Source organism: Schistocerca nitens, chromosome 7, assembly GCF_023898315.1.
Source record: "Schistocerca nitens isolate TAMUIC-IGC-003100 chromosome 7, iqSchNite1.1, whole genome shotgun sequence".
Taxonomy (NCBI): Eukaryota; Metazoa; Arthropoda; class Insecta; order Orthoptera; family Acrididae; genus Schistocerca; species Schistocerca nitens.
Genome location: NC_064620.1, coordinates 99,964,463 through 99,981,691, shown reverse-complemented (window position 1 = coordinate 99,981,691; position 17,229 = coordinate 99,964,463). Strand labels below are relative to the sequence as shown.

At 43.5% G+C, this 17,229-nt stretch overlaps 1 protein-coding gene across 1 annotated transcript in view; it reads right to left on the bottom strand.

Moving 5' to 3' along the window:
* The window catches only part of LOC126195489 (splicing factor, arginine/serine-rich 19), a 410,081-nt gene that overhangs the window by 254,141 nt on the left and 138,711 nt on the right, over positions 1-17,229 (bottom strand). The window contains exon 6 of the mRNA XM_049934118.1: positions 8,707-10,500. Coding sequence (XP_049790075.1) covers positions 8,707-10,500 — 1,794 coding nt within the window. The remainder of the gene's footprint in view (positions 1-8,706; positions 10,501-17,229) is intronic.

Genomic DNA, 17,229 nt, shown 5'->3' with positions numbered 1-17,229 from the left:
CCCATAGTGCTCAGAGCCATTTGAACCATTTTAAATCAACGAGATGTGTTCAAAACGTAAAGTGACTTTATATTTTTATGAAAAAATATTTATTTTTTCATCGATATTCATGTTATTCCCTTCAAAGCAAACCCCTCAGATACAATACACACTTGTGCCAACGCTTCTTCCAATCCTCTAAGCACTTCCCGTAAGCACTTTTTGGTACAGCCTTGAGTACTGACAGCGATGCAGTTTTTATTTCCTCAAGCTTTGAAAATCTTCATCCTTTCATAGGGAACAGGGAAAAGTCGCAGGTGGCCAAATCCGGTGAATATGGTGGTTGAGGCATGACTGTCGTGCTGTTCTTCCCCAAACAATCTCTCACAAGGAACGATGAATGAGTCTGTGTATTGTCGTGAAGCAAAAGCCATGACTTACTTTTCCGCAATTCCGGACGTTTTTTGCGTATTGCTTGTCGCAAATGGCGCATAAAGTCAAGATAATACTCCTTATTGACCGTACGACCTTGAGGCAAGAATTAATGATGCACAACGCCACAGTAATTGAAAAAACCGTGAGCAAAACTTTGACATTTGATCGAACTTGGCATACTTGTTTCGATCTTGGCTCTCCGGGATGCTTCCATTGGGACGATTGGGTTTCGGTTTCGACATCATAACCGTAAACTCAAGATTCATCACTAGTTATGACCCTTTTGAGCAAATCAGGATCGTCATTGACGACATTCAGGAGCTCCTGAGCGAAGCTCATGCTACGAGTCTTCTGATCAAAACTGAGCAGTTTTGGAACAAACTTCGCTGACACATGTCTCATGTCCAAAACATCTGAAACAAACTGCATGACACGAGCCGACCGATACGCCAATATCTTCAGCAGCTTCTCATGTGGCAATTCGACGATTTTCCAAAACAATTTTCTTCACAGCTTCAACGTATTCATCTGCTGTTGATGTGCTGCGGCGTCCAGAGCGAGGTTCGTCATTGGCATCTTCTGGGCCATCTTGGAAGAGCTTGTACAACAGACTCATCGTATGCCACTGTCGACATTTCAGTGTTTCAGAGCACTTGATTCTATTTTTCACACAAAATTTTATGCAAATCCTTTGCTCCAGGTTTTATAATAATCGAAAATCGCCGATCACACTAAAACACGTCTAACCTATCTGTCAAAAACAAACGAAGTATGTTGTACACTTGAAACTGTGAACATATGTTCGGGACATGTGTACCAACATAACAAAAAAAAGATCTATACCCGAACGGCCAGCCGGGGTGGCCGAGCGGTTCTAGGCGCTACAGTCTGGAACCGCGCGACCGCTACAGTTGCAGGTTCGAACCCTGCCTCGGGCATGGATGTGTGTGATGTCCTTAGGTTAGTTAGGTTTAAGTAGTTTTAAGTTCTAGGGGACTGATGACCTCAGAAGTTAAGTCCCATAGTGCTCAGAGCCATTTGAACCATTTTTTTAACAACCGAACGAGCTGCCGGAAAAATGAGGGTCCACCGTATTTACGGACTCTTCGTGTAAGTGGATGGGTCCCCGTGATACGGCGGCGGCGTAGTATGAAGTCCGACTATCCCAGACCTTTCTTCTACATCAGTACGCAGGTTGGGCGGGGAATCCGAATCACTGTACGGTACTAAAGAAACGATCAATTTTAAAACAAGCGAAAGAAGAAAAAACTTAACAAGTTTGTTTGTGTGACCATCCTCCGCAACAAGCATATAAATACTTGTTTTGCAAATCAAACTGCCGTTTCCTGCTGCTAGTTACTTTATTTATCCCATACGCGTTTCGCCTTCTTCTGTTCTAAGGCATCATCATTGGGATCTATAAAGATACAGTTTTGTTAGTTATAGATTATCAAACAGTTCACTTCGCGATTTTTTGTAAAAAAAATAATTACTTACGATTTGCTGACCTGCGTTTCCTCACATCTGGTCTGGAGGTCGCACTGAATATATGGCAGTGATAAAAGTGATTGGAACGCAGATCAGCAAATCGTAAGTAATTACTTTTTTTACAAAAAATCGCGAAGTGAACTGTTTGATAATCTATAACTAACAAAACTGTATCATTATAGATCCCACTGCTGATGCCTTAGAACAGGAGAAGGCGAAACGTGTATGGGATAAGTAAAGTAACTAGCAGCAGGAAAAGGCAGTTTGATTTGCAAAACAAGAAAAAACTTGATTCTGCTTGGAAAAACTCCGGTGTAAGTATCTTCAGAGTATGAAGCAGGGAATGAGACATCGAGATAATAAAGATAAGCAGTCTAAAGCAGTGTAGACGAAACGCACCCGAACACTGGTGAAGACCGATGACGGAACATCCATGTTAGCATAGTGGAGCGAGTGGAGGCGGTTGCTATTGTATAGGAAAAGAGAATGACGCACAAGCAGACGCCGGTTTGCGTCATTAACGCGAGTTCCCGCGGCCTTTCACTCGTAACGCGCAGTCAGGTAATATAAGACGCCTACAGGCATCAGCTTCACTTTGAAACACACGTAATACGCAGAAGAAACTTAGCTGAATGTAAAAGTTCGCTTTCATTTAACTCCAGCTCCGTCTTCTGGGCTCGCCTGCATTTCCAGTCGCCACAAAAGACTCGTCCGCGAGCCACCGGAACAAGTTTCCACAGCCGGCCTGTCATTACTCACAGCCTGAAAATAACCTGCTGCTGAAAACAGCACCGCCGTTGAATGATTTCTCCTACAGTACAGACTCGCAGTATAACACACACATACACACACACACACACACACACACACACACACACACACACACACACACACACACACACACTGCCTGTAACTTATTTCTATTTTTTCCAATCAAACTAAGAGACAGGTTAAATCAAAAGTATGATCCAAGTGTCACATAGGATAGAAACATATATACATCGCAATACCAATTTTTGGATTCTCTGTCACTGGAAGCAAAAACAATGATTCAGTTGATAAGTAACTGCCATAAATAATAGAGTTACCAGATGATTAAAAACTAACAGAAATGGAAAAACGCATTATTTCCTTAAGTGTAGCAAAGCTCACGATTCGGTTTTCACACAAATGTCCAGAACGATTTCTCTTTAATAATTAAAAACGATTAGCGTATTAGTGGCATTTTTCAGCGATTTGTGGCACTCCTAGTGAGTTAGTAGTTCACACAGAGTCGTAGTGCCGTTCATTTAGGTTTACAGTTAGTGAAGTGGGTCTCTTTATGATTAATATCTACTTTTCCGTCTGACCTGATACAAAATTTATTTAAACAAGGCTTGTCACCATTTCAAATTTAGTACATTCCTACGCTGTGCTCGTAAAAGTTTTCGCTCTACACATTTTACAAACGTTGGTGTTATTGTGCTGTTTGTAATAGCTCTCTGTACCTTTCCATTAAAAAAAAAAAAAAAAAAGACATTGCTTCAGCTACTGGATGGATTAAAAAATGTGACGAGGATTTAAGCACAGAACAAAATATCCGCCTTTTTGGTTTAGAGTCACTTGATTCAAACTTTGTTTGGATAACATCAATCCCCTTTTGATTTAATAGGGTGCCTACGTTCTATGGGATATGCAGTACACTGGACAGGTATCACGCAAAGTAAATGTGACACCTGCGCGTGTTTTCATATAAAAAATTTTCGCGCACACTACGTCAGGATACGATTACAAGTACTCAGAAGGTAACTAACTTCCCTTCACACTTGTCCGTTTGTAGTTCACAAAATATCTGCAAAGGCCACACTGTTTTTCAGCTGTGACAGTTAGAACTGATAAAAGATTGTATTATAGGAACCACATCATACTTTTGTGCACACACTTCTTAAATCCCCCCTGTACGAGGCATATCGAAGAACCAGACTCATTATCAAGGATTTATAACAATACAAAAATATATAACACAATATGCACGCAGAATGAGAAGCACTGCATGCCTTCGAGATAATACCACTGTATTCTATTCAGAATAAAATGACTGACGTCATATTTATAGCGTAACAGTAGATGAAGCATGTGGTGCTTTTCTTTCTTCATACGTAGAGGTTCCCACCCATTCCTCAGTATATGTTACAACACCGCCACTAATAATATGTCTCTATACTTGCAGTACATAATTTTTGATTCTATATGAATGCATGATGAATCTTATCTTCTCGAAACGCTTAACACGAATAAAATTTAAGTTATCAGAAAATTATGGCTACTAACAGCTGTCAACAAACATTTGTTTGTTACAGGTTACACACGGTGGCCGATAAATTTGCAGAGTTTGGTTAGGTTCGTTTCCGAAGTGTTTGCCATAAGCAATACTTACCTGTATCGTTACAGACTATTTATTCAGTTAGTTGCCGCAAGTAACTTTGTATTTCAGTTTAACTGACAATAACCACAAACTAGTGAAAATGTGTGTAATACGTAATACGAGTTGAAGATATGGAAAAAAAGAAGAAAATAAGAACAGATAACGAAACATTACAGCACAAATAACACTGAACCGACCTTGTTACCGTACATTAGGGTTCATTACAATCTGGAGCGGCCTCTTAACACGAACTGTGCCGAATCTGGACCGCTGTGCTCTCGACGATTTTACGGAAAACCTTAATGGAATGTCTTCACGCTTCTGAATCCCACGACACTGGCGCACAACTTCAGCGGTAGCCCATTCGTGCTGTGTCATTGGTTAGACACGAATAACAACGTCGCAAGCTAGCCCCGAGAGATGACTGATCAGTACCACAGCTGAAGTCTGAGGCCCAAGAAGCACCGACGGCATTTAACTGTGGTTGTTCATCATGAGAAGTACGAGTCGATGGAAATTTACTGATTAGAAACACGACATTTGTTCTGTAATACACTCGTTTGCACTTGGCGTATCCTCACTGCAACACTCTAACGAATTAGTCCACAACGAGGCTCCAAGGCTTCTTACAAAAGAAGATTCAGTTAAAAATATAAAAAGGAGACCTTCACAGGTTTGATATGAATAATGAATGAAATTTTGAAAACAACCCTATAGCTAAGATTTTGTTGGTTCCTTAGCGATGGAAATTGGTGAAGTCAGCAGTGGAACCTTTTTATATGGAGATTAGAAGCTACTCTCTTTTTTTTCCATTCCGTTGAGTTTACTACTTTTATTTCTTTTACATCGATTTTGAAACAACTACGACTTCATCTTCGGGCAGATTACCACGGCGATCAATGCGATACACCATTGCAAGTATATCTTGTTTTGAGTTTGCCAGTCACGTAGTTACGACATCGTAGGATGATGGAGTACATTAAGAGGATAAGCTTGCCGGGGTATATCACACTGATAACAGTCCTTAAGTGACTCAAGACGAAGTTGTCGTTGCATCGCAACCAATAACAATTAAATAAAACAATAAAGACTATCAGTTATCAGCAATAAAACTGGGAAGAAAGAAGTAGCGTACTGAAGTAAACTTCCTGGCGTTAGCAGACGATTTTTCTGTTCCATCTCAAAATCAGCAGACGCAGAAATACAATTCATTCGATGGGAACGGATGCCGTAGAGCACGTTTAACAATGTCTGCAGAGAAAAACATATTTCTCACTAATATAAAAAATGCACCAAAATTTTTACGCGTTACATTGGTCATGTAGAAAGGAGGAATAATTCCAAAAAATAAGTTAGAAAGAGCTAACGTGAAACGAAAGGATTCACAAAATGAAAAGGGCGTATGGAATAATAAAAAAATTGTACAATAAAAAGTGCGTATCAAGAAACGGAACATTAATGCATCACAGCACAGTCGTGAAACCAGAATGAACCAGTGCAAGTGAATGCCTTGCTGTGGATTGTACGAGTAAATTAGACAAACTAGAAATATTAAGAGAGAAGAATCATGAGGAAACTTTTAGGTCAAATAAGGATAGAAGTCAGAAAATTAAAAAAAGAGTGACGAAATATTTCAAAATAGAGAAAAAGTATCAGAGACAATAAGGAAAAGAACACTGATATTTTATGGAAATTTGTACCTGGTGGAAAGATGAATGAATATAGCGGGAAATAAAAGAGAAGGAACTGAAATTGTCACGTAGTACCTAGATGGCCAAAGCGCAAAAAAATAAACTACAAACAAAGCTGAGTAGAAGAAAAATATTACCAGAAAAACCTGAATTCTCCGTGACAAAAACTATTTTAATGCATCATCATCGAAAATTAAAAAAACTTTGATGGTATTCATGACGTAATTCGTAACACACTAAACAACTGACAGTATATTCTGAAAGATTGGTGGTAGAGTTCACGGAAGCCTGAGCCATTACCTCCAGTTAAACAAATCTTCAAATCATTGCTCTTATTCTAGCGCAGTGACAATTGGTAGCTGTAGTTCTAGTACCTCGAATACATAATGCGTGTTTCTCATTAATATTTTAGTTCAACACATGTCTCGAGAAAGTAGAAATGGAGGAATATCGTCCGTAAAATAGTTTCATAGTGAGATAAATCGCTAATGTAGTACATCTTATAGCTAGAAATTCGATATTATTCGCGACACATTCACTTTGGTTTACAAGGAAGCTATTTCATAACGGCACTGCAGGAAAATTTATTGAAACGGAGACTCAGCAATACTGTCAAGTGCAACACAAAACCTTAAAAAGATTGCGGTGGCTATTTCTTCTTTTCCTGTAATGTAACAATTAGCGACATCTGAGGCGTAGTACTTGTCAGAAACTTGCGAGATGTCTTTGCATTTATCTCTTAAAAGCGCTAAGTTAAGTTCATTGCAGGTATCGTATGCAAATTCTTAAGATGTCTGAAAGGTTTTCCAGAGTCCGCTGCCAGTCACAAAATTTGTTGATTACTTAAAGTATTTAATGAAGGAACACGTTTCGAGCTATAAATCTAATCTTCAAGCTACAGTGACAATACAGAAGCTTTTAATAAAACTATTTCGCAGGTATTAAAGTTATTTTGCACACCCTTGGCAAGTTCTGTGTCCATCTTTGCCCATGTGAAGTGCCTGTCCTATTGTGGTACGTTCAGTTCCCTCCATATCTCTGTCTCCTTGGAACTTCTTAACCGCTGTCCACAAATTTGCAAAGGATATATGAAACACAAAATCACAGTCGATAGTCTTGTTGAAGAAGCCAGCTATTCCACATTAAGAGCACATGCCAGGACTGTACAGAACAACTTCAATATCTTTGTATACTTTTGTCAAAAGATTTTGTATTGCACTGTAGCCTGAAGATGAGGTTTACGTCTCGAAAAATGATGTTTCATTAAATAATTTGAGTGCCAACAAGTTTTCTTACTGGTAGTGGTCTCTGAAAAACCTATTCATATTTTCGAAAAAGTCACGGACGATTAATAGCCAGTACGGCAGTAACTTGTTACTAAGGTGTCTATGAAATGCGTGTACAAATCCACGGTATTTTTGAGAAGGGTGTTTGTGCTAACAAATTAAGAACACTACATAGCTCTAAAGCGGTTACGGGCACACGTTACGCCGCACTATAACCATGTGACTTTCCGAGTGTATGAATGACGGCGAGGAAAATTCCTTTCTGAGCATTTCATCGCTCATCCTATATTTTCTTCTCTACCAGAAAGGGAAAAAAAATTGATTTTCCATCCTGGTTTCGTCTTATTAATAATACTGTACTGGTATCATCTGTGGTCGAAATTCGACCAACTGTGTTTCTAAAGTAACGAAACTCAATTTTTTGAATAATTAATTGCAATTTATTCGTAGACAGATCTTAGTTCTTAGCTGAACAAAGTGTTCCAAAACAGAGAGAGAGTTTGCACTATCAATGCCCACATTATTCCTATTACTTTGTCAACACAAAAATACCATCTCTCTAGCTCTTCATCTTTCAGTCCAACCGACTGGTGTTCTTAACGAAGCAATTCAAAATGAAGAGATTGATAATTAGGAACTTACTGCAGTTTGCATGGTATGAGCGACAAATGAACATATAAAGTTAGGTCTCCCTACCGGTAAACAAAACTAAGCGAAAACAGGACTCCAATAAACAACGTTACGTACAATCTATTTTGCCCCCGACGGCTTTCTTACTGTGATGTTTTCCACTGCTGAGAACATCAACGACCCAGCAGTCATTGCACTGTAGCTGCCTAGTATGCATGGGTTATTGCAAATGAACCTTGTAAACGTGAACGTACTTAGAATGCGATTTCAAGAAACATTGTTACTTTCGTGTGCCATTTCTACCACAGCACCTGATATGTACGCAGGGCAGAAGTTGGTAAAACTTCGATTTTCAATAATGACATTCTGGAGATTTCAATGCGTGATAGAGAAGGTATCATTAGAGTTATGAATATGAAAGTATCTGCTAGCTTTTATGATCCTGAATGGCTATATACACCCTTGATTATTTTTCTTTGTGTACATCTATGAAAACGTAACTTTCGATTATATAGGTTTCACTGGCCTCCTCGTATAATTAATATTAAAAACCTGCACTTCTATTTTCGTATTGAAATATTAACATTACGATAGGAGTAGGCACTTGGAAATGCTCATGGTAATGCAAACAACAGTGATTCTATAGCGAGCAGAGTGGAACTGTGCTGCGCTCGAAATAAAGCAACTACTGGAACGGACTGTGACGCATTGCAAACGGTGCCCTCGACCGAATCGCTAGCGAGTTGCGGCGCGTGCGCAGCGCGCGGCCCAGTGACGTCACTGGCAGACTGACCTGATGAGCACGGTGGAGGCGGGCAGCACGTCGTTGCTCTTGTGCCGCTCCTGCACCAGCCGCGTCGAAGAGAAGCTGGTGGCGCCGGCGGTGGCGGTCCGGGCCGAGTAGAAGTGCCTGCCGGGGCGCGGGTCGTCTTCGGCGTCGCTGGCGGGCACCGGCGTGGGCGTGGCCGTCGGCGTGGGCGTGGCGCCGGTGCGCAGGTCGACGCGCGTCACGTTGGCCGCGGGCGGCGGCGGCGACGACGGCGACGCCGACCCGCGGCCGCCGATGAAGATCTTGGCCGACGGGCCCTCCACCGTCTGCACGTCGTCGTAGCGGCGCGGCTCCTTGCGGTAGTCCACCTCGATGCCAGAGTCGACGAAGAAGTCCTTCTTGCTGGAGGAGCCGCTGCTGGTCACGGTGGTGGTCGCGCTCGCGGAGAGGTCCGCCGCGTAGCGCGTCGAAGCGGCGCTCTTGCGCCGGTTGCGGTCGTTCTCGTAGCGCACGTGGTCGTCGTCGACGTCGTCGCCGTCGGCGTAGTCTATCTGGGAGGCGAGGAATTCCCTCCTGTTGCTGTAGCGGCCGTCGGGCGCGGCCTTGCGCGGCGGGTCCGTCGCGTACTTCCTGGCGGACTCGGTCAGGTCCCTCTTGTTGTAGCTGCTGAAGCGCTCCTTGCGCTGGCTCTCGATGCGCGACTCCAGCCGGTCCCTGCGCGAGCTGAGGTCGCCGCTGTCGATGAGTCTGGTCTGGATGACGGGGTCCCTGCCGTAGAAGCCGCCGACGCCGTCCAGCGGCTCCTTGAACAGCCGCGACTCGCTGCCGTACTTCTCGCGTCGGACGAAGTCGTCGTCGTCGTCGTCGTAGCTCTTCCTGAGCCGCGGGTCGAACAGGTGGTCGGCGTCGTAGCGGCCCGAGCCCTCGACGAGGAAGTCCTTGCGGCGCGAGTCCATGCCGTCGGCCCTGCCGCGGCCGGACGAGTCGAGGCCGAAGTCGGACTCGTAGCGCGAGCTGGACTCGTGCACGACGTACTCCTTCTTGTAGAGGCCGCCGTCGGGCGAGACGCCACTGTAGGCGAACTCGCGGCGGGCGCTGGTCGCCTTGCCGCCTCCGGGAAGCGCGTGCTCGGACGCGTCGGCGCTTTCGCGGGACTCGAAGACCGCGTCGCGGTCGCGGCGGTAGCGGCGGAGGTCGGCGGCGGAGGAGAGCTCGTGGCGCGCGCCGTAGTCCATGCTGAGGCTGACGCCCTCGTCGTCGTCGTCGGCGTCCGCGTGCGGCGGCGGCGCGGCGCGCTGTGCCGCCACCGGCACCTGGGTGTGCACCGTCTGCTTGCCGGACCCCCCTCCGCCGACCACCACCTCCGCGTAGATCACTTGCCCCTCCACCGCGCCGCCGGCCGAGGCCGCGGGCGGCTGCTGCGGCTGCGGCTCCGTGTAGGAGAAGGGCAGGTTGTTGTTGTGGCGGCGGTCCTCGCCGGGCGCGACCAGCGCCGACGGGCTGAGTCCCCGCGGCGGCTTCGCCTTCCTCTTCGTCTCCTGCGACAGGCGGCGCACCAGTGTCTCGACGGTGCGGCCGCGCGTCACGGGCGGCCGGGGCGCCGGCGCCTGGCTGCTGTGCATGGCGGGGGCGGCGGGGGCGGCGGCAGCCGCATCGGCCGCGAACTCGTAGCCGCCGCGCGGCGGCGCGTCCTCTATGATGGGCGACAGCTGCTTCTTGGGGGGCGGCTGGGCGCCGGCGGCGCCGTCCTCCGGTTTGGTTTCGCTGTCGCTGAGGCTCTTCTTCAGGATGTTCTTACGCGGCCGCGGTGAGGGGGACCTGCGGCACACACAGAAGGGAGCCGGTTGCTTACTTTGATACGTACATCACACACCACTAATCCGCTAGGTTTTAACCCACAGTACAGGACGTAGGCAAATAACTGAACATAGTTGCAAATAACATCGCAAGAGCTACTCTGAGATGAGTTGAGTTGGTTTGGGGCAGGAGACCAGACAGCGAGGTCATCGGTCTCATCGGATTAGGGAAAGAAGTCGGCCGTGCCCTTTGAAAGGAACCATCCCGGCATTTGCCTGCAGCGATTTAGGGAAATCACGGAAAACCTAAATCAGGATAGCCGGACGTGGGATTTAACCGGCGTCCTCCCGAATGCGAGTCCAGTGTGCTAACCACTGTGCCACCCCGCTCGGTTACTCTGAGATGAAAAAGTTGGTGCACGAGAAGATTAATTCGTAGCGGGCTATATCAAACCTGTCAGATGACTGATTACTCAAAAAAATAAAATAAATAAATGCAGCAGAAACACTAAACATAAATTTCAAGGGCCAAATGGAGAAACTTGAACTAAAGGAAAGAAAAATTTTAAGAAAAATCATAGGACCAAAATTTCAAGTCAATGAGATTATATACGTCAAAAATGAAACTCTCTACAAGAAAACTGGAAAGCTTTCAGATACTATGCGAAAAAGGAGGATAAAATTTTATGGTCATCTTCTCAGAATGGATTCCAACAGATTAACTAAACAAATCTTTGACTTTTTCTGTAAACGCAAAACGAAACCCAACTGGTTTAAAGAAACTGAGAAAGACCTAGTAGATTTAAAGATTTCAGAAAATTCACTTATTGATCGAACAGCTAAATTAATTACCAAAGATTAAAATGTAAGGTTCCAAGAAAAATCTACACAAAAGTCCAAACCCTGCATCTCGGAAGAAGAGAGGAAAAGAAAATCAGAAAGAATGAAGAAATACTGGGCACTAAGAAAAGGACAACGCGCAAAGAAATGATTGATCCAGCGTACCCCAAAGAGGGTGAAACGAAAGAAGAAAAAAAGAAAAAAGTTGACAACAATTTTTGGGTATCCTACCGAGTCAGAATGTAATCATAATGCAAAAGACTACACTAGCAAAACCAGCGATACAGTGGCCTTCTTCTGGGTCTACTGGCCGGTAGATCCAGAAGAAAGCCGCTGAAACGCGGGTTTTTCCAGGATAGTTTTTTATAGTATGACGCGGTACGATACCCAGAAAACGTTTTATATCAACTGACTCTGGCCGCGGAAGCCTATGCAGTTATTAAAAACAGGTAGCTTACAATCAATTCATTGGATTAGACGAGACAATACGAAGCATGGAAATGGAAAATTTTCTATTGTAGGTAAGTTGAAGGTGGACTGGGGGAGAAAGGAAAGGAAAGGGAGGGGCTCACTGCTGTCAGCTGCTTCGGCACATTTTGCGGCATCAGTGGCGACGAGTGAAAATGAGTACCGAACTGAGATACGAACCTGGGATCTCCTCCTCTCTAGGCAGGTGCAACAACCACTGCCCCATCCGGGACACAGCGTTATCGCAACTACGCGGACTATCTCGACGCGTCTCACGGCCGATCCACATTCAGAAAATGTTCTATATGTAAAAAAAAAAAAAAAAAAAAAAAAAAAAGTTGCTCTGAGCACTATGAGACTTAACTGCTGAGGTCATCAGTCCCCTAGAACTTAGAACTACTTAAACCTAACTAACCTAAGGACATCACACACATCCATGCCCGAGGCAGGATTCGAACCTGCGACCGTAGCAGTCGCGCGGTTCCAGACTGTAGCGCCTAGAACCGCTCGGCCACCCCGGCCGGCTCTAAGTGTCAAATCTGACACTTTTCAAGAAAACGAAAAAAAATTATTTATGGATTCTTTCGTTACTTCTTGTCAGAAACATTGCATATTCAGTGTTGAATAACAAGTACAATCTTTTTGTTCTGGCGATTTTCGTTTATTTCGAATGATTTATCGGCTTATTTGAATATCGTCAGTTGTTTCCTAACGGTGGCCTAATATGCCAAAAACTAATTTGAAACAAACTAAAATCAGCAGAACAAAAACAGTGTATTTGTTATCGAACCTTAAACATCTGCTCCCGGGTGTTCTGCCCAGTTGCTGTTTCCATGGTATACCCAACGTTTCGACGACGGACCCAGTCGTCTTCATCAAGTGCTGAGAGTTTTTTTGTTACGTTAGTCGCTACCTGGACCCCAATCAATCTGGTATTGAACATAAAATGTAAGAAACAACTCGGCAGAGCAGCCAGAAGCACGCTGTTAATAAAAACAGGAGAAGTCCGAATAACACTCGCGCTGTGTACAGACTTGATTTATGTATGTAGGTAGGTCATGAGTAGGATTCGATGAGTGAGTGTGACAGGTTTGCGAGTAAAATGTGTGACATAAACGACTTGATTTATAATTATAAATTTCTTACGCCACCCAGGAACCGTAGACCTTAGTATTTGTGACAAATTTCAACTTGATACCTCCATCGTCTCCTGAGACAAGAGGTCTTGGCAGACGGGCAGCCAGAGACAGAAAGGCAGCCACACAGACAGAAAGCAAAATCATACTGGAAGCCGGGCTGCTTTGCGTCTATCACCACTAAATGACAAACGCATCGTTTTCACAGTGGCAGCGGAATTCATTTAATTGTAGCTCAGCCTGTTAACAGTAAATATTTGTAAATTAGATACGCAAGCCTTAGTCGTCAACCACTAAACTATTACTGAAAACAAGGCATTTTTGACGGATTACTAATGCAATGTAAGATTGTAACGGCAAAAAAAAAAAAAAAAAAAATAAATAAATAAATAAATAAAATAAAATAAAAAAAAATTAGAAATTTACAATTTTATGGTTGTTTTTGCTTTTACATTGAAACCTTACTTCTTGCAAAATTTCACGGTGGTACTTCAACGGGAAGCACGGTGCAGGTTTTAATGAGTTTGCAAGTATAAAACATTGCAGTATCTTCGGACTGCAGTGATTTAGTCGCTTAAATTTTTTACGCCGCAATGTATTTCACATAAATTTCATTTTTATACCTCTTCCTGTTGCCGAGAAAAAGGGGTCTTAGCAGTAGGAAACGAGATTAAAATGATCCTATAAATATTCCCTTTTTACCGCCTGAGCTACGGAACACTAAAAATTGAAAAGGTGTTCTGATTCCACAAAATTATGCTGCTCACCACGTCGCCGCAAAAAGTACTATGACAAATTAGAAAATAAGTACTTTATGAAGAACGTTCTAAGTGCCATACATGAAACACACTGGTTATACGTGCCATTAAGAAAGTTTTTACAAGTTGATTCTGCAAACTAGAAAACGGCAACCAGCCACTATTTATTTACATAGCCGACAGGTTCCCCTTCGGATGGCTGTTGACGTTTGTATTACATTTGTTACTGTGTACGTCAGTGGTTGATTATTTTTTCAGACAACTAATGTAAACAATGAGAAATGAAATACAAACGTGACAGCCGTCTGAAGATAAACGTGTCGGTTAGAAACCGGTCACGGCGCAGTTTGCGTGAACAAATAGCATTGTTAACGGTGAATGGCTACGGTTTCCGTCTTTTCAAGAGTCAGCTTTTATTTCGTTCACAGTCACGGTCTAAGAAAAAATGTCAGTTTCTGAAGAAATAGCACTATGAAAGTTTTTGTTTCATGTTTCGCTAATACCGAGGCACTACGTTTTATTTGTGATTATAAAAGTACAGAAAAATAGCATCAGATTTGTAACCAGCAGAACTGTAGTAAACAAAAAACATTTCTCGTATATTTTAACTTTTGGAACTCCAGAGGCAAGCCCAGCTTGTCACAAACACAATGCCCCATCTACCAACGCACGTTTGAAAGACTTTCTTCATGTTTTAGCACTTGTATCAAGTATAGGGACAGAGTATCGAGAACACAACGGCACTGAAAACGCGTTTCGTAAAAAATGTCACATTGACTGTTTACCATTTCCGTTCTCCAATATTGTCTGCATGAATGAAGATAGGCACGTGGGGTGTATTTCAACTTACACATCGTGTCACACATTTCCTGGCTCGCGTGACGTCCGGTCGTGCAAGGGACAGATTCCGGTAGGTGGGGGAAGAGGAATTTTGTCCGGTCTCGAGTTCATGCGCCAATCGCTCCCTAATCCTCCTAAATGGGCTGTGGCCTGGCGCTGACTGGGCTGCATTACCGACACGTAATTTTCCTCACGACGGCCGTTGTCTTTCTAGCGGCTGGTGGAAATCAAGTTCCGAATGTTGTGGCAGGAAGCACCAACTTTCAGAGGAGTTCTAGAAGCGTGAACAGGAACTAACTGGTGGAAATGCCTTAATTCTGATCTCCCTGCTACCTGGACTGAAGAGAGATGTTTGATGCCCACGAGGTTGATGTGGCAAGTCGTAGGAGCTGCAGGACGGAATTGGTGTTTTAAAGCGTCTAACTAAAGTCAGGAGTGATCCTACGTGATCAACAAAGTTTCTTTTCAAATGGTTCAAATGGCTCTGAGCACTATGGGACTTAACATCTGAGGTCATCAGTCCCCTAGAACTTAGAACTACTTAAACCTAACTAACCTAAGGACAGCACACACATCCATGCCCGAGGCAGGATTCGAACCTGCGACCGTAGCGGTCGCGCGGTTCCAGACATGGGGAAATCTACAGATCGCCACCATGTGCTTGGTCAAGACGTATAGCGCGTTCAGCAATTAGCCATTCCTCATGTGTCTGTCTTACGCAGTACGTGGCGATGTTTGTGCTTCAAACCACACAGTCTCAGTTGCTACAAGCCCTTCATGGTGGTGATAAAAAAAAAATAAAAAAAAAATTGCATAGTTTTGTAAATATGATCTGGGCGCGGAAATGGATGACAAGACTGGCAAAGCTTTACAGACGCTCGAAATTTAGCGCGAACTTCAATACGAAAGGCTTTTGCTGGTTTGCACAACAAAACTCAGTTTCGAAATCTGTCAGAAAACGCAAAGAGATTCTGGCCGCATTTGAAGCACATCAATCTCAGCGGCAGGACACAATCAATACCCTCACTGCCGGATAACGATGGGAAGAAAGTGACAGCGGTACTAAAGCGGAGTTAGTGATTTTTCGAAATTTCGTCACCAAAGAAGACGAACAAAATATTCCAGAATTCGAATCAAGAACTGCTGACAACACGAGTAACTTAGAAGTAGGTATCCTCGATGTAGAACGCTTAAGTCATTTAATGACGGCAAGACTTCCGGTCCTGATTGCATACCAATTATGTTTTTTTGAGTGTACACTGATATAATAGCTCTGTACTTAACAAATATATACAATTTTGCGCTCGATAAATGGTCAGTACCTAGAGACTGGAAAGCTGCACAGGTCACACCAACACTCAAGAAAGAAAGTAGGAGTAATCCAATGAATTACAGATCCATGTCACTGTTGTCGATGCACAGCAGGATTTAGGAACGTATACTGCGTTCGAATATTGTGAATTACTTCGAGGAAAACGATATGTTACACACTGTCAGCACGGATTCAAAAAAATCGTTCTTGTGAAACACAACTAGCTCTTTATTCTCACGAAGTAATGAGTGCTAAGGACATGGGGTTTCAAATTGACTCCATATGTCTAGATTTGCAACAGACTTTTGATATCGTTCCTCACAAGACAATTCTATCTAACTGCGTGCCTATGGAGTACCGTCTCACTTGAGCGACTAATTCGTGACTTCCTCTCAGAAAGGTCACAGTTCGTGGTAATTCACGGAAAAAGGTTGAGTAAAACAGAAGTGATTTCTGGCGGATCCCCAAGGAAGAGTTGTACGCCCACTTCTGTTCGTGGTGTATATTAACGATTTGGGAGACAATATGAGCAGCCATAGGTGATGCTGTCACTCACAGTCTAGGAACGTCATCAGGAAATCAAAATCAATTGCAAAATGCTTTAGATAAGATAACTGTATAGTGCGAAAAATGGCAATTGACGCTCTGATCGAGTTTTGCTGTGCAGTACAGGATATTTACCAGATAAGGATAGAGAAAAAGTTTTGTACTATCAGGAAATAGGGCAGAGACTGTCACGGGTATGATACTCGATTTGGGGCTACAATAATTAAAACAAAGGCGTTTTTTGTTGCAGTGAGAACTTTTCAAGAAATTCAATCCCCAACGTTCTCCTCCGAATGTGGAACTATTTTTCTTACATCCACTTACATAAGGAAAAATGATCATTATAATAAAATAAGAGAAATCAGAGCTCGCACGGTGAGATTTAAGAGTTCGTTTTTCGCCCGCGCTATTCGCGAGTGAAACGTTAGAGAAATAGCGCAAAAGTGGTTCGCTGAGCCCTCTGCTAGGCACTTAAGTACGAAGTGCAGAACAGTCACGTAAATGAAGATGCAAATAATAGATTTTCCCCGTTTAGTGTTCAGTGATCAGGCCAAATTCCAATTAAGTGGAAAAATTAACCGCTACAACGCAAGAATTTAGCGAACACAGCAGCCATATACTTTAGTATTTTCCGCCATTTTCCGGAAAAAGATTTATGGACCGTTCTTTTTTTGCTTGAAGAAGGTTAAAGGAGTCACGTAGTTGGATATGTTGCAGATTTGACTTTTTCCGTGATGGAAAGTTGATGTGCTGATGTCCTGCTATTGTTCACGCCGTAAGCAGCAAAGAAGGTTCGGTATCGCATACATCTACTTTTTTTTTACCGTCTATGAGACGTATCCACACGATCA